At 40.1% G+C, this 27927-nt stretch overlaps 1 protein-coding gene and 1 long non-coding RNA gene across 7 annotated transcripts in view; one reads left to right on the top strand and one right to left on the bottom strand.

Annotated features, from left to right (window-relative positions):
• Slc12a6 (solute carrier family 12, member 6) overlaps positions 1 to 26818 on the bottom strand; it is a 104951-nt gene extending 78133 nt beyond the window's left edge. For 3 of the 6 annotated variants that reach the window (XR_015683429.1, XM_087654584.1, XM_087654585.1), the window contains exons 1-2: positions 25755 to 26818; positions 25369 to 25653 (exon numbers count right to left, since the gene is read on the bottom strand). Coding sequence is in view for 5 of the 6 variants with exons in the window: in XM_087654584.1 (XP_087510710.1) it covers positions 25369 to 25639 (271 nt within the window). In the remaining variant the exon portion in view is untranslated. 6 annotated transcript variants of the gene reach the window in all.
• On the top strand, positions 26058 to 27293 carry LOC147995629 (uncharacterized). Its single transcript, XR_015684541.1, has 2 exons — positions 26058 to 26149; positions 26280 to 27293. It is a non-coding gene; the product is annotated as an uncharacterized LOC147995629 (long non-coding RNA).
• The last annotated feature ends 634 nt before the right edge of the window (positions 27294 to 27927 follow it).

Raw genomic sequence — 27927 nt, 5'->3', positions numbered from 1 at the left:
CAGTCTCAGTTATTGGCATAATTTAGAAAAATTCATACCAAATAAAAGAGCAATGCAAGACATACAAAGCTTGAAGAGGAATAAAATTTCACCAAATTATGAGGAACTCATATTTACAAAAGAAATAAAGCCTTGGAATAGGTAACTAAGAGAATGCAGCAGCCTAGTAGTAGACGAGTTTTTAAAGGTGTTTAATATCACTACACGTGTATACATATCTACACATATAAACACCCACATATATGTGGGAGTGGAGAGAAGGGACATGGGAAGGTCTGGAGAGAGAAAAGGGAAGGGAGAAATGATGCAATTGTCTTTTAATTTATACTAAAAATTTAAAGTATGTTTAAGAGAATATGGGTGGGGGTACAGGAATACAGTGCCGGGGAGGAAGGAAGGCTGTGCTATGTGCAGTTCTGAGTCTGAGTCTGAGTCTGTACACTTTTGTAGCCCAGATTTCTTGGCACCTTATTTTCCTGATCCACCGTGGTTCAGTGGTTGTTGTGGGAATGAAGTCAGTCAATACTGTTAAATGTTAAATGCCTGGGTTAACACTGCCCAGCTACTCACATGGCCTAGCAATGGCAATTGCTATTATTACTACAATGTTAATTTTTGAGACAGCGTCTCATTATACAGGCTTTTACCTCAGCCTTCCGAGGACTCGGATTACAGGCATGCACCACCACACCCACATTCAAGTGTGTTTTTATAGAGCTTTTATCTTTACAGTGTTCAATCTTCAATCTGGTATGTCTCTTGTGGGGCAAAGTAGCAGTCAGAACATGAGGTTTGGGATACTAAGCAAGAAATCCTGGGCGTGAGAAATCCTAACACATCAGTGGTTAAGCAGGGCAGAAATAGAGCAGGCCAATGTTCCAGTCTGAGAGCGTTACATGTCAAGTCCACAGTGTTTCAAGATGCAAGGAGCTGGAGGGGAGCACAATGGATTTATAGTCCTTTTACTATTTCCATGTTCTATCTATGTGTGGTGTATATGCATGTTTGTGCTTTGCATGTGTACAAACCTGTATGTAGAGGTCTACGATTCCAAGGTTGCTTAGGCAAATCCAGCACTCACCAAGGCGGTTAGTGTTGCTAGCTAACATACTCTGGGGCTCTCTACCATCTGAGGCTAGAAAGCCAGGCAGGGTGACATGCCTAGGAGGCACACCAACTCTAGTCCTCACACTTTCAGAGCAAGCATTCCAACCACTAAGCCACCTTCCTAACTCCAAATCTGTACTCTTATTTTTAGGTACAATAAAAATCATGACAAAATAATTGAGAAGATATTTGTGGGACATGTGAAGTCTTTATTACAATTCTGAAATACTGGAGTGTAGTGTAGGAGATAGAAAAACACATCTCACCCAGCCAGTTCCAAAACTTTTAATTCAGATTTTACAACATGCAGATCTGTTTCTGTTTTCACAGGTTCATAACAATCCCATGTAAACAGTTAAAGAAAGGAAGAAAAATAAAGTTAAAAAAAAATTAGTTTGAGATGTGGTCTCCAGGCTGGTCTGGAATTTGCTATTTAGATCAAACTAGCCTTGAATTCAGAGATCCCCTGCTTCTGCCTCTGCTCCTAAGTGCTGGATTAAAGGAATGTACAGAGACAGAGGTCTGGCTGTCACCCAGGCTGGGGATACACATGTATGCCAGCACATCTCACTATAAATCTTCACTCCAAAAAATAATCTATATAGAAAAGTTGTAGTTGTCTAGTTCAACCTATTTTAAGTTTAGTCAATAAGACAACACAGTCAAAAGCCACCATTTAAAGAATATTTGATGGGTAACAAATACAACTAGCATGTAGCTAACAGTTACATCTTATGTGTTATTAAGATTTAATCTTTACTTAACAGAACTCGCACAGTATGCTCTTCTACTAGGTTACCATGGAGCGGCTGCTTGGTAACAACAGAGGGTTTTTTCTCTACTTCCATAGGTCCATTTCTGAAACTTCCCTGAGACCTCTATTTGCTTCCTAATTAATGTCTCCAATCTGCTCTCTGCGTCTAGTGAGGCACACATGGCAGTCTACATTTACCTAATCCATAAGCTGATTTGAGGAGCAAGGAGATTTAGAGCCATTATTTAATGAAAATATTTATATGAACTTAATAGTCAAATCAAGAAATGAATGTATTATACATTTCCAATTAAGAAAATGCAATAAAGACTTAAGGTCTGTAACAGTCCTATAAAATAATTTAATTTTTTCTGTTTGAGAAAGAGTCTCACTGTGTAACCCAGTCAGGCTTCAAACTCATTATCGTCTGTCCTGAGCCTGGGATTATAGGCTTGTACTACTATGCATAGACAAGAAATATGTTTAATAACCCTCCCATCAAATTCAGTGGGCCAAGCACATTAGGACTTAGCAAATGATGCAACGGGGAGCACCGATAACTAGGTACCACCTCCAATACATATTATGGGACCCGCGGCAAGTTCTGGCCTGGTGGGGAAAAGGAGATAAGAAGTGGATAGAGCTTTGATAACCAGGCTCCACCTACCTTCTCCCTCACCCCTTCTTTACCACATGCCTTGGGATAGCCCTCAAATTTTGTTTCTCATAAGGGCTTAACTCTCTGCTGATATCTTCAAATTATTCCTATTCTTGGTGATTTCCTCTGGACCTCCCCTGAAGAATCATTTGGATGCCATATTCGGATGGATACCTGTCAACAACGCCCTCCAGGTACCTGAGTATTCTTCCAACATCAGTTATCCAAACCTGTTCCTTTTTCTCAATGAACCACTAATCACAATATAAGAAATAACTATTCCCATTTGTAAGTGTGATGTCAAACATGTATCTACGAGTTATCTATCCCAGGCAGTCCTTGTAGCCACCCTGTAAAGTAGGCATTGGTTTTATTAATGAGGAGAGAAGCTAAACAACTTGCAGAAAGTCACCCAAGTACTAATTATTACAAATTGTCACTATTACTAATTAGGAGTAATTAGTAGGTCTGGGATTCATAGCCAGATCCTGGACTCCAAAGCCATTTTAGTGCCTTTGGTAAAATTTACACCTTTGGAACATTAGGAGGAAGGTCCCACACTTGGCCTGAAGTTTTGTGAATTAAAAGACTGACAGCAGGCCTAGTCACCGATCTGTTTGCTAAGCAGCTTAGGACCCTGAGATACAAATGATCTGATAGAGTCTCTGCCTTAGGCTCTTGACCTCAGTCTGCTGTGGGGACAGAGGGTAAGCAGGTGTAGTAGTGCTCCTTCCGCAGGCATGCTGCCAAGGAAACAGTGCAGGGGGAGGAAGGGAGACGTTACCAAGCTGAGGCTCTGCTTCCCTTCTCAAACTCCAGCACAGTCTACCTCAGACCTTCTAGCACCTCATGCAGCACTAAGTACTATACTTACTTTACTTGTGTATAATTTATGAAAATGTCCTTTTCTCCTTCCAAAAACTAAAAGGAGTTAACTACTGAGCCATCACAAAAACACACACAAAAAAGAAAAAAAAAAGTCCTTATATAACCTAACACGTACAATATACTCATACTAATGATAATAAAATACATTTAAAATTATTTTATGTAAAAATTGTTTGGACTAGCCCTAGTTTCATATTTCCACTTTATCTCAAATTATTTTATAGTTCAAATAAGTATATTAGTGACATGTACTGTATATTTTTCTTGCCACACAGATGCAGAAGGAAAAAGAAAGGTTGGGGGTGTTGGTCAGGGTTTGAAGTAATAAAACAAACTAGGTAGTATCTTCATTAGTACATATTCATTGTACAAAATAGTAAGTTTCAACGAGTTTCTTCCTTTCCACTTTTTTCTTCCTTTCCTTTCTTTCATTTGTTCTTTCTTTCTTTTAACTTAGAAGAGCAAGGGGCTAAAACTCACTACATTTCAAGCAAATGTGCCCAGTAAGGGAAAGAAATAAACTTTCAATAACAAGAAAAACAATCCCTCCTTTTCTTCTCACTTAACTTTATGGTAAAGACAATCTAGATACCACATTCCCAGCAGTGGTTCACCAGTCAAGCATTGGTTTATTCAAATGCAAACTCTCTGAAATATTACAGAAAACACTAAATTAAAGATCCGTATTAAATTCAAGTTAGCTTATTTCTGTTCCTTTTTCAAAGCAATTTTATGGAAGAAAATATATTAATCTTAATAGTGTCTTATTAATAAAGCTGGGTTCGATCAAAACTTTTATGGCTTTCTAGGTGGCTGTTAATAGGCTGAATGGTTTTATTACTCTGTTCTAACCCCTCCTACCAAAAAACAAATTTCTTAAAACAATTGAGACTAGTAAAGATCAAATAATCAAAGGCAGAGGAAAAAACAGCACAACTAAATGAGAGATGAGATACATCACTTGCATTTTGTGATGTGGAAGACAGTAGCTCAAACGCTAAAGGAAATGAAAGCATCAGCAAATGAGAAAGGGTGACTTCAAACACACCCGGGCCGGAGAGACTCTACTAGCTCTTCTACCTGAAGCCATCGAAAAGCAGGTTCAAATTCAAAGTAGCAAAGACTAACTTCCACAGTTTACTGCTATTCAGCAGAGCAAATATTACTTAGTGGGCAAAACATTTACATAAACTATCTTCTTTATTGTCTGCTGACAAATTCTCTCACTCCAAGGATGAGAATGAACAAATGGACCACATCTCTCTATGTCAACTCTTCTCTCCATCTCAAGCTAAAGGTCCCTAACACTTAAGATGCTCCCACAGCCGCTTGTCACAAGAACTACAGAGGGACTGTACATTTTCCTTAACTTTGCCACATACAGATGTTGCTGACAATTTACAAATTTTAAAAAAGAGTCAATATGTAACTATACTTAATACCACAGTATTAACTAAGACTTTAATTGCATGTTTAAAAACTCCAAACCACAATTCCTCAGGAAAGTGTAACTGTCAACATTCAGAGGCCACAAGAGAGATAAGCGCGTTCATTAAATAATTTTATTAAACCCGATGCTATGCTGATCACCACAATGACCAACCAATGTACTTTTTCTTTAAGTTATTAGAACATTTGTTACGGATTTACTGTGTACCGGGTAAACTGAGGCAGGTTCACAAGTAAAAAAGTCCACAGAACAAAACTACCGAACCATGCTCCCTTTGTATATATTATTTAAACTTCTAAGATTAAAAGGCTACTTATCTGTTTGGTTCGAAGCTTTTTCTAGATATAATCCAAGGGGTCCGAGCGAAAACTAAATTCTAAAATATGCATAAATGACTTTTACTGTCTTTCTTTGTGCTTGAAAACTCTTTTCATACATTGCTACCGATTCAATTTCACCTGTTGGTAATGGACACAGAAAACTCTTTGTGGGGGAAAAAACAAACCGCTTCGTGGAAAAAAAAAAGGCACGTTATCAGATATACGGGGAGTGAAACAACTGAAAACACTTTTCTCCATTAGCATCCATAAGCAACAGTTCATAGACTGATGGCCACGCTACCACTTCCCTCACAAAAACTAATCTGTGGGTCCCCAAAGCTACAAGCACAGGACTTACCTGGTTCTTCGGGATCCTGAATCCGGGCTTTTACTGCTGCTGAGCTGGGCTCAGGAGAAAGGGAGCCAGCTGCCCCCTCCTCTGGGTCTTCTACCTTGGTCACGGTGAAGTGCGGCATTGTTCTTACAGACCCTTGCTCTCAGCGTTTAAATTTCCTTCCCGGGTGTCCCAGTGTCCCTCCACACTCAGAGCACAGTCAAGGGAGACAGTGGCTGGGAATCGGGAAGTACTAAGCCCACGTGACCACAGCCCCAAGGGAGTGGGACGCTTCAAGACACGCCTTCCGCTGTGTTTATCATTCTCTTAAAAGGCTTAAGCACTCCACCCCTAGCTTATTGTTCTTAACCTGTGGAACCCCAACTGTCTGGGCTGTTTCTCCAGGCGGCAGAAAGCTGAAGGCGGGGCTTAGTTCAGCAAGAGCTGTCCACCCAGTGTCTCCCAATAGTTTCCTTTACTTAATTTATTGCCATCTTTCTGGACTCCATCATCTCAACTTCTTACTCACCATCTCTGTCCTTTTACTTCACACGAGAAAGATAAGGAACAATTTATTTCACAAACTACCCTCTTTAATGAAGACTGGCACTATGTCAACTCAGAAAACAAAAGGTAGGCTGTTGGTTTCCGCTGTTGCTTAAGGTCAAAGCATATGGGAAAACCTTTCAAGAGTCAGTGAAAGGCTTTTCTCTTCCTTCAGGTGAAACATCTATTTAGCCAATATTTAATGATGCATACATAGTTTATAAACAACACAGTTTTAGATGCCTAGATGCATGCAAGGACAATCAAGAAAATAAATTAATTTTATCAAAAGCACAAGTTTAAAAAAGAAAAATATATTTAAAAGTTTTAAAATGGTATGTAAAGGAAGCTTCAACATAACTGTTTTAAAGAGAAAGAACCTAAAGATATGCTTACAGTGTCTGCAGTCCCACAAGCACACATGTAATATACTTCACTCCACAGTAACACTGAATAGCTATATCAAGTGCTCAGCTGATTACCCAGGCAGGGAGCTAGATAAGTAAATTAAGCTTTAGATTACTTTCCATGTTGATGACACAGCAAGACTTTGTCATCAGAAATGTCTTCTATCAGACAAGTATGACAGAGCAAAATGTACTGACTAGGGAGTAAAAGTATGTGACCAGCATTCACTCAAAGCACACCCTCTCCAGAGGACCGAGCAATCCAGTAGTCGGTCCTATTTTGTACTCTGCACTGCACTAGAAACTCTACATCAGTCTCATTAGTTCACTGCACAGACATTTAGATACAAGAGTTGCCTAAAGACATGGTAAATGGTAAGGCAAACTTTAAAATACCTAAAGCCTATGGTAGGCAACATAAACTATATTTAAGTACTCTTTTTTCTTTCTTTTTTTTTCTTTTTTTTCTTTTCCTTTTTTTTTTTCTTTCTTTTTTCTTTTCTTTTTTTCGGAGCTGGGGACCGAACCCAGGGCCTTGTGCTTCCTAGGTAAGCGCTCTACCACTGAGCTAAATCCCCAACCCCATAAACTATATTTAAAAGAAAGTTCACAAATACTTAACTTTCACTTCATGTGTTCTTAATAGTCAGGGCTTGCATTCATTCACCTGGGGAGCTTTTAAAATACTCATGCTTCCGTTCCATCTCAGATATTCCTATACAACTGCTTAGACAATAGAGCGCAACCAACGTTTAAATAGAAGACTGCTATAGAGGTTAAATTTATCACCAGAGAAGTCTGTGCATGTCTCTTTTTAAGAATATTTTCATCTCTCTTCTTCTCTCCCCATAGCTACCCATGAACTCACAGAGATCCACCTGCCTCTGTTTCTCCAGTGCTGGAAAAGAAAGTATGCACCACCTCATCTGTCTTATTTAATATCTATTTCTTTGAAATAAATTGTCATTTGTTTTTGTGTTTTGTTCATATTTATAACTCAGCTACTCCACAGATTTATTTGAAGGAACTTAAAATTATCAATCTGTTCAACATTAATACTTTTGGTACCAGTACATTTTCTACTTGGACCCTGCCTTTCACATTCATTGTATGAAGAGCAGAACTGTGGCTAGTGTTCTGTAGTTGGTGGACAGAAACACTGTTTACAAGCGTGTATAGCTTCTGTGTATAAGCCTAGATTCAAAGGCTGGATAGCAGTTAAGAGAACATTCTTAGGAATTCTTAAGCATTCTTGAGGACTCAAGTTTGAATTCCAGCATCTACACCAGGCAGCTTACAACCGCCTGTAACTCCAGTCCCAAGGAATCCGATGCCTCTGTTCTCATTTATACATACCTGCACGCATGCGAACGCATACGAACATGAACACACACACACTCAATAAACCCTAACAACAAAAAAAAAAAGACTAAATTTAAATGTTACCCTCTCACCCTCCTCTCCTCTCTAAAAGTCCACCAAACTAAACAAGTAGGAATGTGACAAAGTCCTGTTAATAAACTCTGATAGGAGTAATTTATTTACCAACTCAGTGCTTTGGACCACAGTGGTCAGCAATTTTACAGTTCTCTCCTAGGATGAACTGTAGATAGAAGTGCAAGCCTTAGAACACTGAAGGTGAAGTCGTGTAAGACACGAATGATGTGAACAGAAAGTAATTACAGAGGTGAGATATCATACACAGATACTTAAAATGCAATGCACTGTCACAATAAAATTCTAATACAGTCCCAGTGAGACAGCTAAAACTAATAAGACCAAGTGTGTGTCAACAATGTGGAATGAAAGGACCCTCAAACATTGTGGTCCGGCTGCTAACGGGAATAACTGGAAGAGAGTCTGGAATTGCCCTAGAACTCAACAACTTCACTCTCAAGTATTTACTCCTAACAATCAAACTGTGCTCCACGAAATGTTCATATTCCTTGACATCTCTAAAGTGGAAATACCTTAGACATTCATCAGGAAAAAACTAGAGTCAAAGTATATTTACTATTCAAGAATTTAAAAATGAACAATTAATAAATACAACATGAATGTGTTTGCAGTGTTTTAAGGTTTTAAAACAGACCAAACTAGGCTATCGCATGGAAAGTCAGATGAAATCAGTCTAGGTGTTTAACAACAGAAGTGGATAAAGAAAACATGGGCTTAAAAAAAGGAGTGCAACCAGAAATCATCACGTTAAGCAAAATAAGCTGTACTCAGAATGACAGCTATTACTGTAGCTTGTATGTGGAATTCAGAGTTTAGGAAGGACTACTGATGAAGAGGCAGAGTACCAGTGCGTGAGAAGGAAATGAGGCAATGAGAACAGGATCAAAGTGCCTAACACATAAGTGAAAATGTAGAATATAACCTATTTTTGCCAATGGACTTTCTAATTAGTACAATGGCTGGCTCTGAGAAGGTGGAGCAGAGATTAATTGGGCTCCAACAAGGCAAACCTTCCAGAAGTGATGACAATAGAGAGTTTGCTAGGACTGGACTAGGTGTATACATTTGTCAATTTCAGTCAATTCACTTGGAATATCCCTTTGCATTTCACTGCATAAGACGTTTACTTCAAAAGAAAGAGAGCCTTGAACAAATTCTAAGCTTTAAATAATAATACACATTCAAGTTAGTGGGAAAGTGAACTGATATGTCAATTTGTCTTGAAATGCAAGACCTTGGATATAAACTACACAAAGATTTCTTAAACTCAGTAATAAAAAGACAAGACTTATGATTAAAACAAACAACTGACAAAGAACAATAACCAGATGGCTAAGAAACACTTGAAAACATACTTCCCATTAGGGATCATCAGGGAGATACACATGAAAGTGAAAAAAAAAGGGGGGAGCACATATAAATACCTTGGGGCAAGTTCTAGAAGCTTTTTATAAATCTAAAACATACTTTTACCATATGACCCAGCAAATCCTTTCAGTATTTTTAACCAAGAATACTAAGAGTACTAAAAAAAAAAAAAAATCAAGTATGTACATAGAAACTTTCTTTACAATGGCCCAAATAGGAAACAGCCTAGTATATATATAAACCAATAGATTTAGACAACAGACTGTTACTCAACAATGAATAGGAATAATTGGGGGAAGGGGTTTGCAACCCCGTAGGAAGAACAACAATATCAACCAACCAGACCCCACCAGAGCTCCCAGGGATTAAACCACCAACCAAAGAGTACACATGGAGGGACCCATGACTCCAGCCGCATATGTAGCAGAGGATGTCATTGTCTAAGCATCAACAGAAGGAGAAGCCCTTGGTCCTGTGAAGGCTCATTTCCCCAGTATAGGGGAGGGAATGCCAGGGTGTTAGGGTGGGAGTGGGTGGGTGGGAGTGGGAGCATCCTCACAGAAGCAGGAGGAGGGAGAGGAGGGAAAGGGGAAAACATTTGAAATGTAAATACATAAAACATCAAAGAAAAATAAAATTTAAAAAAGGAATAATCAAGTAAATTCAACACCATGGTATTAGAGATTATGCATTACAGACAATACAAATGAAACACATTATCAGTGTTGTTGGGAGTGAAGCATTTTGATTCCTACAGCTTTAAAGTGCTTAAAAAATAGAGTAACAAAGAGGAAAGTATAGAAATCACATGGAATAAAGATTATGAGTGTACACTGCATAAGTCCTTCAAGTTTTCTGTATGCTTGAACATTTTCCTAATGAAACCTTAGTAAATACATTAGAAGAAAACTCAGCAGAGACACTGTCCGGTCAAGCTCCTTTTCACACACAGGTTCAAGAGCTGCATAAATGCTTTGCTTGTGCTTCACTTTTAGAGCTGTGGATGTTGACAGAGTTGTGCAGGTTTGAAATACTTACACTGTCACGTTTTAAAAATGTGTGGCATTTAAAATTAATAGGATACTGAGGCAAGGCCAGGGTCTTTATGCAAAGGGGTATTTTTAACATATCCTTCCCACAGTGTTGTCCATATTAGGGCCAAATTAGACACATTTTCTTTGCTAATAGTTTCAGTAAAACATTTATTTGTATCTATCTTTAAATTGTCAGAATAGTCATCCTTCAAAAGAACAAGACTATTTAGGGTAATTATTTTTAAATTATAACTTACTGTGCCACCCCATGCAATTATGTATTTTTAGGCTGAACTTAAAATTCATGATAACCAGTGTTTTGTCTGATTCAAGCTGTTTATTAAAAAAAATAAAAATAAAGATGAGTTAAATAAAATGAAAAGACTGGACAAGTCAGTAGAAAATTTTCACAAAAATTATTAAATTGTAAGATAATTTAATTATTCTATCCAATCACAAAAATATTCAGATTTTGATCAAATCTTATGTATTTTTATCTTAGTTTTCAGAAACTGACAGATATTATATATGAATATCCTAAAGCCAAATGATCTTTAATTTTTGTTTGTCTGGTTTTTGTTTTTTTTTGAGACAGGATCCCACTGTGTAGCTCTGACTGTTCTGAACTTAACTCTGTAGCTCAGGCTAGCCTCAAACTTAGAGATCCTCCTGTCTCTGCCTCCCAAGTGCTGGGATTAAAGGTGAGCCACCATGCCCAGCCTAGAGGCATATGATCTGATTGCTGAATTTTTTTTCTTCATTTTGAGACTGGGTCTTGATAGTAGCGCCTAAGCTGGTCTGGACATTATGATCCTCCTGCCTCAGCCTCCTTAGTACAGAAATAAGAGGCACCATGCCCACCTTGAAATAGTTTTAAGTTTCTTCTAGCATGAATTTGAAAGTTGGGTACATGATATATAAGAAAACTATTAGTGAGCAGAAAGCAAAACCCCTGATATTTAACTGCTCAATGTATCTTAAGACATGAACTATGACAAGTGCCATTTTGTGCACTCTTGAGAACATCCCATAGATAGATTAAACATATTGTAGTATATTTAAATTTAAATAGAACTCACTTTTAAATCAAATATAAAATTAAATTTGATCAAAGCTCAGGTATATTATCTTTAAACACTGGACACGGAAGCAGGAGAGATGGCTCAGCTGTTCAGAGCACTGGCTGTTCTTCCAGAGAACCTGGAGTTTTGATTCCTAACACCAACAAGGAAACTCATATCTGTGACTCCAGTCCAAGGGAATCCACTGCCCTCTTCTGACCTCCACAGGCATCAAGTACACACACAGCACACAGGCATACATACAGGCAAAATAGCAATACATACACAATAAAAATAAAAACATTTTAAAAACAGAACATAGATACAGCAGACTAGATATCACTCACGCTGTGAAGTTTTCACATGTATACACCTGTTCACAGAATTCTCTCATTAACTTACACACGTAAGACCACACACCACACAGGGATAAGGGTTTATGAAAGTATTGTGCTCACTGGGAATCCTTAGTGAAGAACAATGAATCCTGGCCTTGAAACATTCAAACCACCTGAGCCTCTCCTAAACTCCTGAAGTTTTTAGGCAGCATTCAAAGTACTTTCCCTGCTGATAAGAGCTAAATAAGAACCGGAGGTGGAACCTTCAAACCAAGTCCAATCCATAGTTCTACCTACAATATTTACTTCAGACAGCGTTTTAACAAATAGCAAAGGCAGCAACAAGTACTGGAGCAGTTCCAACAGATGACTGTTTTTACAATACTCATGCTAGGCTTTCCAACTGTTTTCTGAAACAGGGTCTTACTGTGTAGTCCGAGCCAGTCTGGAGCTCACTATATAGACTAAGCTAGCCTGGACTCACAAAGATCTATCTGCTGCTGCTTTTCTGGTGCTGGGATTAAAGGCCTGCACAACCACAACTTTAAGTAGATATTTTTACTAAATCATGGCAACCATTAGTCAGCACTCAAATAAATTAAAAATTACACTTTCATTTAGGTCAACACTTTTATAAATGTATAGAACATATTTTGATAATATTTCTTCCTTACACTCTTTTGTGCCTCTCACTCCCACTGAATTCTTTCTTTCCAGTAAGTCCACCCCTCTTCTATTTATTTTTTAAGTGACCCACTCAAGTTAATTAGTGTTGCTTGCAGGAGCATGATATGTGTTATTTAGTTGGGACACGGGCTACCTACCAGTGGTTACACCGCAGAAGAAAAACGACCCTTCACTCATTTCTCCAGCAGCTGTTACCTACCAATAACTCCTCAGGTAAGCATGGGCCCTCCCTCTATCATTTCTTTAAAATGTCTGAATTGAAGAATTTATAAAGTGTAGAACTCCCAAATGTTAACTTACTTTGTAAAGAAACATGTATTACACGAGAGAATTCATTCTCTCTCTCTCTCTCTCTCTCTCTCTCTCTCTCTCTCTCTCTCTGTGTGTGTGTGTGTGTGTGTGTGTGTGTGTGTGTGTGTGGTGGGTATGTTCATATGTGTATGTGTAAGTCAGAAAATGAAATCAAGTGCTCTCTTTTATGTCTTTCTGCCTTATTCTCTTGAGATAAAGTCTTTCACTGAACTTGAAGTTCACTGAATCTGGAAGAGCAGACTGGCCAGTGAGCCCCAGATCTACCTGTTGCCATCTCCCAATGCTGGGATTACAGACACATACACCCTTTATGTGGGTGATGAGATTTGAACTCAGATCCCCATGCTTATACACCAAGCACTCTCATACACAGAGTCGTTTTCCCAGCCCTAGAGCAGTGATTCCTAGGTAAAAACAGTTACATGAAAGAAAAACTTATTCCAGATTCCTACTTACAACCAATGGTAGAGAAAACTACTCAATCCCCTCATTGAGTGTGGTGTCATTTGGAGGGTCAGGCACAAGTCTGAAAGATGATTAACTGCTGTTTTAGAATAGTGTTTTGCAAACTATTTCTGGTGAAGTCTTCTATTCAATGAGACATGGTCTCATACAGTCCAGCCTGGTCCAGCCTGGCCTGGCCTCAAACTCACTATGGAATGAAGACTGGCCTTAAAGCCCTGATCATCCTGCCTCCACCCTCTGAGGAGTGTGCAACCAGGCCAAGCAGAATTTTTTAAATATCCAGTTCATTACATGCTAATAATCTTGTGAATAACAAGGTGAATTAATGAAAAAATGAAATTTAAGATATACCAAATAAATTCCAAGTTTTTAAATCATGAAATTCAGCAGATATAAGATTGCTCTACTAAGGTTGAGGATTTAGCTCAGTGGTAGAGTGCTTGCCTAGCAAGTGCAAGGCCCTGGGTTCGGTCCTCAGCTCCAAAAAAAAAAAAAAAAAAAGAGAGAGAGAGAAAGATTGCTCTATTAAGCTACTATGCAAGCTTCTAAAATGTCAATTTCTTACCTTACTTCCTCAGATAAGCAATATGACCCAGCACTGTCTGAACGCTACACTCTGAATGGCTGTTTACAGAATGTTGTAAACATCTTACAGAAGATAATGAGCACTTCAAATTTAGAGTTACTGCTATTGCTGGAGTCTGCTAAGTATACTCTCATTCTCTAGTAAAAGACATGCCTACACCTCCCCTATTTATCATATTCAGCAAACCTTTTTTATCTATTTGCTACTGAGAGATTGAATAATAGTTTAAAATGTCAAATTAATGAGCTGGGAAGATGGCTCAATGGTTAAAAGCACTTGCTCTTACAGAACTGAATTCAACTCCAGCATCCATATGGTGGCACACACCTTCTTTAACTCCAGTCCAGGGGATCCAGTGCCTCTTCTGATCTCTGAAGGCCCCAGGTATGCAAGTAGTGCTCATACACACGTGCAGGCGAAACACTCATACACATAAAATTAAATATCTAAAAAATTTTCCATTTAAATGACTTAAAATTCTATGTTTTATCTCATGTAGCATACAAGTACAGAAAGGGTGAATTATTTTTGTGAATACCAGGTTAACAAGGATAGCAATGACATACTATTTAAAACTATGAAAACAGATTTTGATGAAATGGTTGTAGTGGTAAATAAATTTTAGGGCTGAAAGCCTTAAAGATAAAGGATGAAAGACATTCCTTCCTGGTAGATTCATACTGTTGTAGAGAACAAAAGGCTGAGTGCTCTGCTTGAGGCCTCAAACTCTCAAAGAATCATGCATTTACTCTATACTATCAGAGTGCCCAGGAGGTACCAGAAATGGGAATAAAACAATACAAGACACTGTCCCCAGCCCTGTACAAGTGTGTAGTCATGTTAGCCGATGAACTAGCCAACCATGAGTACAATCCACAAGCAAACAAAGAACCAGGAGAGCATAACATCCTACCGATTTGCTCAGATCCGTTACTTCTTCAGAAGCCCAAAGCTCCGAGTGTTCACTGGAGGGATGTAATAGGATGTGACGGCTAGCTAACTTCGGAGCAACCTCAGCCATTTTTGGCAGCAGTGTCCAAACACTAAATGAGGTATTACTGAATGCCTCTGGAAGTTAAGTGCTTGGCTCTTAAAGTTGTCTCTTAAGAGTTTAACATAAGAGCAGTTAAGAGCACTAGCTGCTCTTCCAGAGGTCCTGAGTTCAATTCCCAGCAACCACATGGTGGCTCACAACTATCTATATATAATATGATCTGATGTCTTCTTTGGCATGCAGGTGCACATACATGAAATAAATAAATCATAGAAACAAAAGTTTAGTCCATGTTGTAACTTCCTGTACAGGGCTGTTGTATAGGTTGATGCCGTTACGCAGGAGAAGGTAGGCACAAGATATAACAAGGCCTATCTATTGGATGAGAAGGAAGGGAGGCAGGAACAAAGTTTTAGAAGGAAAAGGAGAGGCAACATCGAGGCAGATGTAAACAATCCTCGCCATGCATCTCTACATAGACACAGGTTGTTATGCATATTTCTTAAGGGATGGATTTCTATAGGTCAATTTATCTTATGTGAGTGGGCAGTTTATATCCTTATGAATTGGTTGTGAGTTTATTGTGTGGATGTATTGTGGATTGAGAATTTAACATATAAATCTGATTGCTGAGTTACAGTCTATTGAGTTATGATTTCACCGGGTAGTTGGGAGTTTATTCTTTAACTACCAGGGGGAGTGTGGGCAGAGTTCATAGCAGGGAGTCAAGACAGACCAGTCTACCAGGTAGTTGGAACCAGAGAGTCTGAAGCTAGTAGAGAGCCGCTGGGAGAGATACTAACCAGAGATAAATTATAGATAGGTCCATATGGCCCTCCAGTGCCAGAACTGACTCTAGGGACCAGTTGGGCAAGGTGCCATGTTGGAACGGCTCATGGACCACCTGGGTCTGAAAGTACTTGGGGGCACCGTGGAGCCACTGAGATAAAGATATCCCACAGTGCCATGTGGACCTACAGGTGCCAGCACTAGTGCAGGATAAAAGGTTCTGCCTTTTTAAATATTTACTGCCACACTGCTGCCTCCTTGGTATAAGGTCACCGAGCCTAGGTGTAAGTGGGCTCTAAGAATCACCAACCAAGAAGCAGCACTGGCAGCTAAGAATACAAACAACAGCTCAGCTCCTCGTGCGGTTTAATATCCCATCTACACAGTTCATTTTTCTATTATTAAATGATTGGCAGGTTAAAATGAATTTTTACTGATGAAAAGTCTAGAGAATATAAACACAACACTATGCAACATATTGTCAAAACTATAAACATAGTTTTAAAACATAAGGAAAAAAGTCCTTGTTAACAAAATAATCGATTAACTGAGCAATAGTTGTTCTGTGCTGCCAGCTGCTGACCCCAGGGCCTTGCATGTGCCGTGTTAGTAGTCTACCACTGAATAGCTTCCCCAGTTCAGGACCCTCGCTGTTAATTTAATTTCTACTTCAAAGAAAATATGATTTCATGAATCAACTGTTGTTTCTGCTCCTCTCCAAAAGTACATTTATGAAGAGAATGGGTGAATGCCTAGTATCCAGGAACTCAGGAGGTTGAAGGGGGAGGATCCACATTCAAGGCCAACTGGGCTAAAGAGCAGCAAGACTGCCTCAAAACAAAACAAAACAAAACAAAAAACAAAATTAAAAAATGAATAAAGAAGCCAAGCAGTGGTGTTGCATGCCTTTACTTTTAGCCCTCAGGAGGTGGGGCAGGCCGGACTCTGCCTGGTCTATAGAGCGGGTTCTGGGACAGTCAAGGCTACACACACACACACACACACACACACACACACACACACACACACACACAAAATCTTAAAAAACAAAAAAATGAATAAAATAAATAAATAAAGATAAGAAAAAGTTCATCACGACTTGGCTCAAAATAAGAGTATTCAGCAATTTACTGACAGACTACTGTAAAGTGTGCAGTGACTCAGCAGCTCTACACTGCACTGGACATGAGCACATCGTTTGTGTATGTAACAACGAAGTATGCAGTGTTAGGCTGAATCTCCTTTAAGAAACATCATGGACTCTAGCAATCCAGAGAACGTGTAACTGTAGTCCCTTCTGTTTGTAGTTTTCCTCTGAATGTCAGGGTATTTCTTGCATGCATATGCTATATTACTATATAATTAAAATTTAATAAACATTCTGGCAGGTCAACTTAGGTAAGACAAAATTATTACTACTGGAATCACATGGTACCTCTGGGTTCAATCACTCCTTTTCAGCGATTACTATAAATTTGACCAGTTTCTTATCTGATGCCTCAGATCTTTTCTTATATTTTTGGTTGTGAGCCTAAGCCTTTAACGGCTGAGCCATCTCTCCAGCACCAGATCTTTTCTTAGACAAGAAAAAGTTTATCTTAGCATAGGAAGACAAAACAAAACAAACCAAAACCCATGGTGAAAAATATCAAAACTTTTTCTAATTTTGATTTAACCTTATCTATACAGAAGAACATGAATCCTAGCTCCTATCTGTGCTTCGTCCCTTAAATGGAATAGAACACACTGCTAACCTAAGGGGGAAAAAGTCAACCATAAGTCTTTTGTATGCGACTTAGGATGTAACTAGCCATTTTTCATATTTTCATAGTGAGAATAAGCATTATTTATATGTTTAAGGTAATAAAGGCAAATATTCTCAAAGCAAGACAAATTCCAACTATATTTAGTTTCTCTTCTGGCATGCAGGTACACATGCAGATCACTCACATACATAAAATAAATAAATCTTAGGAAAAAAACCGTTTAGAGCAGGAGAGATGGCTCAGGGGTTAAGAGCACTGACTGCTCTTCTAGAGATCCTGAATTCCCAACCAGCACATGGTGGCTCATAACCATCTGTAAGGGAATCCAAAGGCCTCTTCTGGTGTGTCTGAAGACAGTGAGTGTGCACTCATATATATAAGATAAATGAATATATAATCTTTTAAAAGTTTAATCTGTGTTGAAACTTCCTGTGCAGACAACTGTATTCACTCCTTAGGTGAAAACGTTTTTGTGTATGCACATAAACAAAGGGTTTTACTTAACAGTGTTTTCTTTTTTCTTTAACCAGCAATATGTAAAATGAAGAGCTTTTCATCAAAGTGAAGGCAAACCTAACTGGTAAGATGGAAGACACTCAAGTGCCATTTAGCTAAAAGTCTGCAATGTACGAAATGATTCAGAAAGCAAACATATATGCTATCAACTGGCTTCTGCACATGGACTTCTCAAGGTCACCAGAGACATACCAAGGACTATCAAATGCAGCAATAAGCAGCAAACCAAAAGCTGCCACTGATTAACTGGGTGAGGAACCAGGAGCGAGAATGCAGCTAGCTCCTGACCAAGAAGAGATCTGATATACAAACAACTAAAATTAGGAATGAAAAGTAAACATAAGAGGTCAGTGAGGTAACGAAGGTCAAAGGGCATCGTCTCAAAGCCTAACTTTCCGGGTTCAGTCTCTAGGACCTACATGCTGGAAGAGAATCACCTCCCCAAACTTGTCTTCAACCTCTACATGTGCCTCAGGGTACATACTTATACCCACAAAAATAAAATACTAAAAGAAAAACTAAACTAAATATAAAAAACAAAACAAAAACCCCAAATACCCGCCACTTAATGACTTAATATTGCTTTTTTTCTAGTTTTGAGCTTTTTAATTTTAAAAACCACACATCTTAAAATATGTTTTTAATTGGGGTATTTACAGGTGGGCAGGACTGTGTTTGCATGCGAATGAATCCCAGTGCCCTCTGGAGCTGGAGATGCAGGCTGCTGTGAGAGCTGGGCTCTCACTCCACTGAGGTCTTCTGCAAGGGCACTATGCTGAGCCCGCGCTCCAGCTCTAAACCCTGCACCTCTGAAAACGTCAATCTTGTCCGTTACTCTATGGAAAAATTTCAACACTTTACATTTTGCATAGTTCTCAGATTTATTACATATTTGGTGTGGGGGCTAATTCATGTGCATATGCTGGTTAGAAGACAGATAATAAATAACTTTTTAGGAATTAGTTTTCTCCTTCCATCAATTCATGTGGGTCCTGAGACTGAACTCAGGTCATGAGTTTTGGTGACAGGTGTCTTTACCCACTGAATCATCTTACCGGTCTGTGAGATTAATTTATTTATTCTGACTTGATTATGAAATCTTGTAAATTAAGTTTCACTACTGACTTAGGAGCTTAAAAATTGGAATAACAGGGGCTGGGGATTTAGCTCAGTGGTAGAGTGCTTACCTAGGAAGCGCAAGGCCCTGGGTTCGGTCCCCAGCTCCGAAAAAAAGAACAAAAAAAAAAAATTGGAATAACAGCTCAGAGAGAGAGTAAAGAACCTACTGGTAAATAGGGGGACCTAGACAGCCTATCCTAATTAGTAAGCACCAAATATCACTGAGAAACCCTACCTCAAAAGCAAGATGGGTGGCTCCAGACATGATACCCAAGATTCTGGCCTCCACACAGACAGGCATGCTCATGTTTGTGATGCACATGCATGGACACACACAAACACACACATGCTTGTGCATCCCACTTCAAAAATAAAATATGCACTTGGGTAGTAGAGGTAGGATGTTAATGAATTTGAGACGAACTGAAGCTATAAGAGTTGCCCAGACCAACCTTCAGTACATTATTGTATATAACAAAATTTAAATATATGGCTGGAGACTTCTCAGCGGCAGAACATGGTAGGCCATGTAACTAATTAGCAAGGGGACAGACTCTTAACTACTCATACATGTTCACGTGTGGTCACACATACGCACACTCATATACAGACACTCAAGGGTAGCAGGAATAAAATGTTCTGAAAACAAGAAATGTTAACATAGGACAAAGGTATACTTTAGAAGTAAGAAAATACTTACTAACCAATCATTGAACTATTGTTCAGGAAAAATAACACATGTATGTGCCTACATGTGTTATATGTTATGTGGTTTTGCTTTCACATGTAATTAAGGATTCTAGCCAGGTGGTGGTGGCACACACCATTAATAACAGCACTTAAGAGGCAGAGGCAGGCCAATCTCTGAGTTTGAGACTATCTTGGTCTACAGAGTGACTTAAAGGGCAGTCAGATCTACACAGAAAAATCCTGTTTCAAAAAACAAACAAAAATACAAACCAAAACAAAGATTCTACACAACACACTTAAAGCACTAATCAGAGTGTTAATAGAAATACTTTGCTTTCCTACTCATCTGTAAAACTTATAAAACTCAATTAAAATAATATTTTGCTTAACATTTAACAAATGCTTTTATAATTCCAACAATGAACATTTCAATTTTTCTATCTACTGTAAAGAGATATGTACTATTCAAAAACCAATGCCAGGGGTTGGGGATTTAGCTCAGTGGTAGAGTGCTTGCCTAGCAAGCCTAAGGCCCTGGGTTCAGTCCTCAGTTCTGGAAAAAAAAAAAAAAAAAAAAAAACAACAAAAAAACTAATGCCAAAAACTACTGTGCATGTAAGTTGGTTTATTCTCAGTTAACACGCCTGTCAGGTGTAGACTGTGCATAAGTGCATCAGGCCAAGAGCAAGGGTAGTGAAGACTGAATGCCAGCTTGCTCTTCTCCTGTGAAGCCATGTGCCATTATGGTTCAGGGCATAAAGGCAGCACCTTGTTAGAATCTGTGCAAAGTTCTTGGTAGTCCAGAAATGTTTATTAGTCACCAGGAGCAAAAGGGAAACCATTCATGAGTCAAAAGCATAGAGGGTAATATTGTCCTGACAGATCATTACAAGTTACCTTAAATAGCAACATTGTAATGTCCTGATAGGTCATTACAGGCTGCCTGAAATAGCACTCCCCTTATTAAAGCAAAAAGCATGACTTTTGTAAGGCCCCAGACCTCCAGGACTATCCTCCTCTCTTTACCCTTTTCCATTAGTAAATATCATATGAGATCAGGAAATATCATATGAGAAAAGAATCTATTTTCAATTGAAGAAAAAGATCATGAGACTCCAAAGCCATTAGCATGCCAATGAGAGGAAAAGCATGTGGGCTCAGAGAGGAAAGACTTAGTGAGGGATGGAAGAGAACAACACTATGATAGGACATTAGAAGGTGACATGATCACTGTAGCAATTACTCACTGGATATGGTACTTATCCATATCCAGGGAGCTCCAGGACTGCCTCTGTAACAGAAGATACTGCCTACAAAGCCAGCTCCTCAAATTTCAACCTTTCTTGGGGGAGTGGGAGAAAGTAGCCCTGGGTCAAGCCAAAGGCCTGTGAGTGTGCAGCGAATTCTCATAAGGTGTAACCCATGCGCTGTTTGTTCTGAAAAGGGCCAATGATGCCTAGACAGGTCTTGAACTTGTGATCTTGTCTCTGACTCTTGAGTGTACAATTCATCCTTTCAAAAGTTTTTCTTATAATAAAAGCTGAGAAAAATAATAAAATGGCTCCTCATGTACTTAATAAATTCTATTTTCCAGCTCTTTTTTTTTCTTTCATGAGTATGTGCATGTGTGCATGTGTGAAACCCAGAACATTTCATCTCACTTGTAAATACTCCAACAGGTTATCTTTACCTGAGGGCTTCTCATAACAATATCACATGCAGCTCTAAGAAAATTAATAATTCCTTAATGTTTTTAAATACCATGTATTTCAATTTCTCTCAATTATTGTGACTTGCACTTGTTTTTGAGGCAGTGTCTCACTATGCTGTGTAGGTTGGAGGCCGGTTTGTAGGTAAACTGACCCCTCTATCTTATTGTCAAGTACTGGGACTACAGATGTATACTATCTACCCAGTTCCAATTTTCTCCCAAGTGTCTTTTTATAGTTGTTCTGGGCACTATAGGAGCCAAACCAAACCTACACACTGCATTTGATTGACAGGGCTTTTTTTATTCTATAAATCACTCTCCTTCTACCCTGTGCTATTCATGTTTCGAAAAATCTACTCATTAAACACAATTTCCCATATTCTGAACTTGGTTGATTGCTTTTGTGATAAAGAGTAGTATATTATCAGGCTTTAAAATGAGCTGTACCAAGTGTAATTGTTTCTTCTGTCAATTCATCAATTATAGTCCACACATCCCACTTCTATGGCCTGATCTTAGAATTCTACTAGCTTTAGGAACCAAGGTACCTAAGAGGGTGTTTCATAAACAAAGGAGAAGGCAGAATGCTATAAATTTTAATGTTGATATGGAGTATGAAGAGGAGGAGGAAAACAATTATAGCCTTAACCCACACCCTTTGGGAAAGGACGGGAGATGGAGCAGTCCTAAAGTGCTTGCCAAACATGGACAATGAGGAGTGGAGCTTGGACTCCCCAGTGCACATGTAAAAAGTTGGTGCAGCACTGTGTGCCTATCATATCAACACTGTGGAGGGAGAGACAGGCTGATCCTTGGGCTTGCTGGCTACCCAGTTGGCCTCCCGAACAGATAAACTCCAGGTTGAGTGAGAGACCCTGTTTTAAAAAGCAAAGTGTAGAGTGACTGAGGAAGACAATACTAGCCTCCACGCACCCGACCAGGCTGACACTTGCATAGACACACACAGACACACACAAATGTTTTGGATATGTGATACCAACATGTCTTTTTTCTTCCTTACATAATGTTACAAAACTAATAAGCAAAGTAAAATATGAGAGGTAGTCAATAATCATTAATAGTATATCTAAGAAAAGGGTGTATGCAACGAAGTTCATTTGTTTTGGCTTTGGGGAAACAGAAGATGTTTATTTGAAAAAAATATTTTTTTTAATGCTTGGTGAGGCTGAGAATGGAGGTACACTCTGTTAACACTAGCACTCAGGAGGCAGAGGCAGACAATTCTGTGAGTTCAAGTCCAATACAGCCTTCATAACAAGTTCTAGTCCAGCTAGAACTATATAGTGGGACCTTGTAGGACTAAACAAACACCCACACCCTCGGATCCCGGCCCGCAGCAGCTCTCTGCTCCCAGACCCCGTGGGAAAGAGACCTCACCGCCTGGACAGGTGGGCACTCCTGAGGCTGCAGAGCGGAAGAGACCACCAACACTGCCCACCCCTGCCCACATCCCTGGCCAAAGAGGAAACTGTATAAGGCCTCTGGGCTCCCGTGGGGGAGGGCCCAGGAGTGGCAGGACCCCTGCCTGAGACACCAACGGAACCTGAAGGAAACAGACAGGACTAAACAAACAAGCAAACAAACAAATGCTCGGCATTTTAAAACCACCATCTTACGAAAAGGACTTGGGATTGGATGAGACCTACATATACAATATCACAGAACTGGGAAAGCAACTAGGTCGGGTAATTTCCACAGGAAATGTGGTGATTCCAAATGTAAAAAGTGTTCTATAACATCCTCTAATTTTTTTTTAAAAAGCTAGATGTGCCCTAAGCACTTGAGGCATGTTGGATCACCTTTCAAATGATATCAAAGTGCTTTCCATGTATGTAGCACTAGTCATTCTTCCCTTTGAGCTGTGGACAGCACTAGTTTCATAGCTGAATCAGCTGGAGAGGTTTTCTTTTTTAATATTAATGTAAATAAATCAGTCTCTAAAAATGGCACTAGGACAGAAATATTTAAAGCAATTCTCTCATCATACTCGCATGCACACATACACTCCTTCTCTGCTTCATCTCCCTTCCACTGTGTTTAATGTGTGTTCGTGTGCACGCGTGTGTGCCTGGTCTCTAACTCAGAGATCCACTACTCTCTGCCTCCCAAGTGCTGGGATTAATGGAGTGTGCCTTCACCTCTGGCCCTTCACCATATCTTTTAAAATTTTGTTGAATTACTGTTGGATATGTCTGGAAGTCCTTTGACTCACTACTGAGCACAAAACAGATGTGATACCACACATTTTACTAGGCGCTAAAACTATCCCGTCCTCAAGAACTTTATAGTCTGGTTGGGAAAGAATACGTAAATAAGCACCACAAAGTGATGTAGATATTGAAGTTACAGTCTAAGTAGGCATATAAAGATGTAAGTCCTGATCATGTCAACTGGAATACAGGACTCAATAAAAAGGTATCAGTACTCCTTGAAGGGACTTACGCAGATTGTAGTTTTTAACAATTCAAATGTAGTGTGATGAATTAAAGATTAAAACTATAATTTGGAAGTAATTTGGTGCAGGCTAGGGATGTAGTTCGGTTGACAGAGTGCCCGGCCAGCATGCAAGAGGCCTTGAGTTCCATCCACAGCATCACATAAAACTGGGTGTGGTTGAGAAGACCTTCAATCCCAACACTTGGGAGGTAGAGGCAGGTTCAAACTCATCCTTGATCACAGAAAATTCAAGGTCAGCCTGGGCTATTTGAGATCCTGTCACAAAAATAAATAAATAGATATGGTAGAAAAGGAAGTTATGATCTTTTATTTCATATTTCACCTTTGACACAGTGTATATAACCCAGTGTAAGGTTTATTGAGCAATGGAAAGCATTAGACCAGGAACTAACACATAGCTACTGCCATAAGAGAAACACGACCAGCTAAAGATTAGTAAATTCTGGAACTATGAGCTTTACCAAGTCTATCTTTCTCAAGACATTGAAAACAAACAAATTTGAGGAACTAAAACTATTCTGGCTTCCGGAACACTTAAGGTCAGGAGGAACAATATTTCCTGAGACCGGAAATGGTAAATCAGCCTTGCTTTAACAAGTCAGTGGTTAAGACCGTGTTTTCAAACTTGTGTAGAATAGAATTTTCAAAAGTCTTTAAGATTCTTAAGGGAAAAACTTAAAAACAAAACAAAATCAATCAATCAAACAAACAAAAAACCCCACAAAGATTTTGCTGGTCCAAATGTGGCATAAAACTAAGTGCAGTTCTCAAACGTTTGAGTCTGGAAAAAGTAACTTTTCTCTTTGTATCACCTCTTCCCACTAAATCAAATGAAAACTTCAGTCAGTCTGGTCAGTTCAAGGTCAAGTCTGGAAAGTGTCCAATATGAACAGAAATGGCTTCTATAAGTCCTGACTACAAAAACCCAATATACAATATACAAAATAGTTATTTAAAGTTCAGCAGGGAAATTATGTGGGAATCAGGCACTTGAAGGCCCTCTTGCAAGCTCCATTTGTTCAAAAGAATAACATCTCCTTGAGTGAATTCAGTTACTTTACATACTCTATAAAACCATATATTTCAAAAAATAATTTTATGACACCCAACTAAGTCTTCAAAAAGAAACCACTAAGACACAAGAAGTAACAACCTGGCTTAAATGCTGACTTAAGAGTCAAAGCCCAGAGCTCTCTAGAGAGCACACAGCCAACCCATTAAAATTTTAGTTTAGGATTTTTTTGTGATGTAAGCGATTTAATTTTGTTATTTATCTTTAACTAAAAATAGTCATTTTGGTTATAAGGCAAAAATGAGGAAATCAAAATATACATTTCCTTGACCTCTTGCCAGCTACCTTCCCACGCCAAAAGACTACTGCAGTGGCCTACTAACTGTCGCTATTATTCCCACACTCCTAAGCATCACAGGAATGCGGGCCTTAATTCCAGGTGATAATTATAAAACAGAATAGTTATCCAGCATGGACACCCCAGGCGTTGAAACATCCTGTTCTCTGAGTTTCTACTTACCCTCGGTAACATCCTGGGGGTTAGAAGTCCGGTCACTGGAAGGATCTAGGGCAACAGTTGCCAGAGAAGTGGTGGCCCCAGACAGTTCACTCATAGGCTCACTACGGCTTGTTTCTGGCACACTTTCTCGGGAGCTAAATCTTACTCGAGAACTAGATCGAGAGCTGAGGTCCGGACTGGTGTCTGATAAACCTGGAATGTCATCAATCTTTGTTGGTGTCACCATGAACCGAACTGAAGACATCTTGGTGGTGGTTTCTGGAGGATGCATTTTTTTTTCCTTTCCTTTTTGACAAAGAAAAAAGGAAAAGCTTACAAAAACTCTTCCTCCTACACTAGCTACCTTTGATTGCAAAAATAGAAAGAAAAAAAAAAACCTCAATTACCTTGATTTATATCCCACAAAGGCCCAATTAAGAATCCTTCTACTTAGAATTCAAGTCAACTGTTTTATAAAGTGCCCCACCAGTAACTGAAAAAAATAATTTTTGAGAAACAAAATGAGAACAAAACGATGCTAATCCTGTGTAACTTGGTTCCTTCAGAATCCTAGCTATCTCCCCTGGTCCAGGGCTGAGGGCTCCGTGCCATGATCTCACAGCAGCTGGTGACGCCTCCCTCTGCTCAACCCCCAGGGTCCGGATGAGGTAGTTAGTCCTTTATCTGCCGAGTGTCCCACGGTTCTAGCTGAGGACAGAGCATGCAGGCCCACCCTTATCAGGCGTGTATAGCGTGGATCAGATTGCGCAAAGGTGTGCACCAGCCACCTGTTGTGTATCAGGTGAATACCCCACAGGTCTGGTTGGGAGGAGGTGTGTGTTGAGCCACCCGATGTTTTTGAGGTCGATAATCCACTTGGGTCTGGTGGGAGAGATGCGCATGCATAACGGGAAAATACCCCCACACTACAGGATGGAGAAAGAGGAGAGCAACGAGAGGATGCCGAGGCAGAGTGGATTCCTGCCTCCCAGAGGTCTCGTCCTGGCAAAGGAGCTGTTGGCGGCGGCTAGCGGATCAGGGCAGCTCCCACAGCAGGGTCGTGGCAGGTCGTCTCGAGTCCCTCGAACCCACGACCGCTCGCCGTGCTTGCCCTGAGTGTGACAGGACGCGCGTTCCTCCCGGGGCCGGGGCGGGTAGCCTCTCGCCGGCTTTTCTTGGGTCTCGGCCGAGAAGACGGCCCGGCAGGCTGGTCCGGGCTAAGGAGGAGGAGGTCGCAGGTGCGGGAGCCCGCGCCAGCTGATGCGGGTGCGCGCGCAGCTGTTGTTTACTAGCCGCTAACCGTTTCGGAGCCGCAGAGCACAGAAGGCCCCCTCCCCGGCAGACGCCCGAGGCCGTTACGTGACCTCGCCGCCCCCCGCCACGGGCGCGGCGGGCTCTGCCCGCGCCGCCGCAGCCCTCCCCTTCCCGCCCCGCTCGTTCCTCATTCGAGGTTAACCGTCCGGAGTAGTCTGGCCAGCTAGAGGGCGGCGCCGTCCCGCGGGCGGGCAACAGCAGCCCCGCCCGGAGTATGCAGCGCCGAGACAGAGGACAGCGCGGCTGCGCGAACCGGCGACTCTCACGTAGAGCACGACGGGAACTGTAGTCCGTTCCACGGCCTGAACGCGTGTGGCAAACTGCTTTTTCTCTTGATAACCTGTGCTGCTTGTACTCAGCATGCTGCTTAGAGGCAGTCAATGTACATTCACTCCGGAACCGCAAGGATCATCTCTAATAAAAATTTCCCTGAAAAATTTAACATTATGGCACCCAAACCTCCCATTACTGTATTTATTTACCTTAGATGTGACCTCTGTAAAATTTCAGTTGTCTTCTCTAAAACGCCTGTATTTTCATCTTCATCGTGGGCTACTTTCCCCCTTCTTGTTCCTATCCTTCTGAAATTGCAAACTAGGCTTAAATTTCCATTAAAGAGAACTATACAGACATGGAGAGGACATTGGGGTATCTGCACCGCACCATTCCCAGGGCTTGACCTACTTTACCAACCCTAGAATGTTTAGCGTTTAATTCGTCAAGGTGTTTAATAACTTTCAGTTCAATCACGTTTTGTAAACTTTCTGAAAGTTTGATCAAAATGCAGGAGCTCCCTGGAGCCTTTCCTGAGTACTTAGTTCCTCCTAGGTGCAAACTGTTAAATCGGCATACCTGATAATGGATCAGGAGACTAGAGTGACCCTCAGTGGTTAAAAGCATTTACTGCTTTGAAGGAAACCCTATTTTGGTTCCCAGTTCTCACATGCGACTCTTAACTGACTGCAACTCCAGGTCTAGGCGATCTGACCCCTCCGGGCTTAAAAACGTATAAAAGATTTATAGAAGAAGGAGGAGGAGGAAGAGGAGGAGGAGGAGGAAAGGAGGAAAGGAGGAAAGGAGGAAAGGAGGAAAGGAGGAAAAAGGAGGAAAAAGGAGGAAAAAGGAGGAAAAAGGAGGAAAAAGGAGGAAAGGAGGAAAAAGGAGGAAAAAGGAGGAAAAAGGAGGAAAAAGGAGGAAAAAGGAGGAAAAAGGAGGAAAAAGGAGGAAAAAGGAGGAAAAGGAGGAAAAAGAGGAGGAAAAAGGAGG

This window comes from Rattus norvegicus, chromosome 3, assembly GCF_021556685.1.
Source record: "Rattus norvegicus strain SHRSP/BbbUtx chromosome 3, alternate assembly SHRSP_T2T, whole genome shotgun sequence".
NCBI lineage: Eukaryota > Metazoa > Chordata > Mammalia > Rodentia > Muridae > Rattus > Rattus norvegicus.
This window is presented reverse-complemented; position numbering and strand designations above follow the sequence as displayed.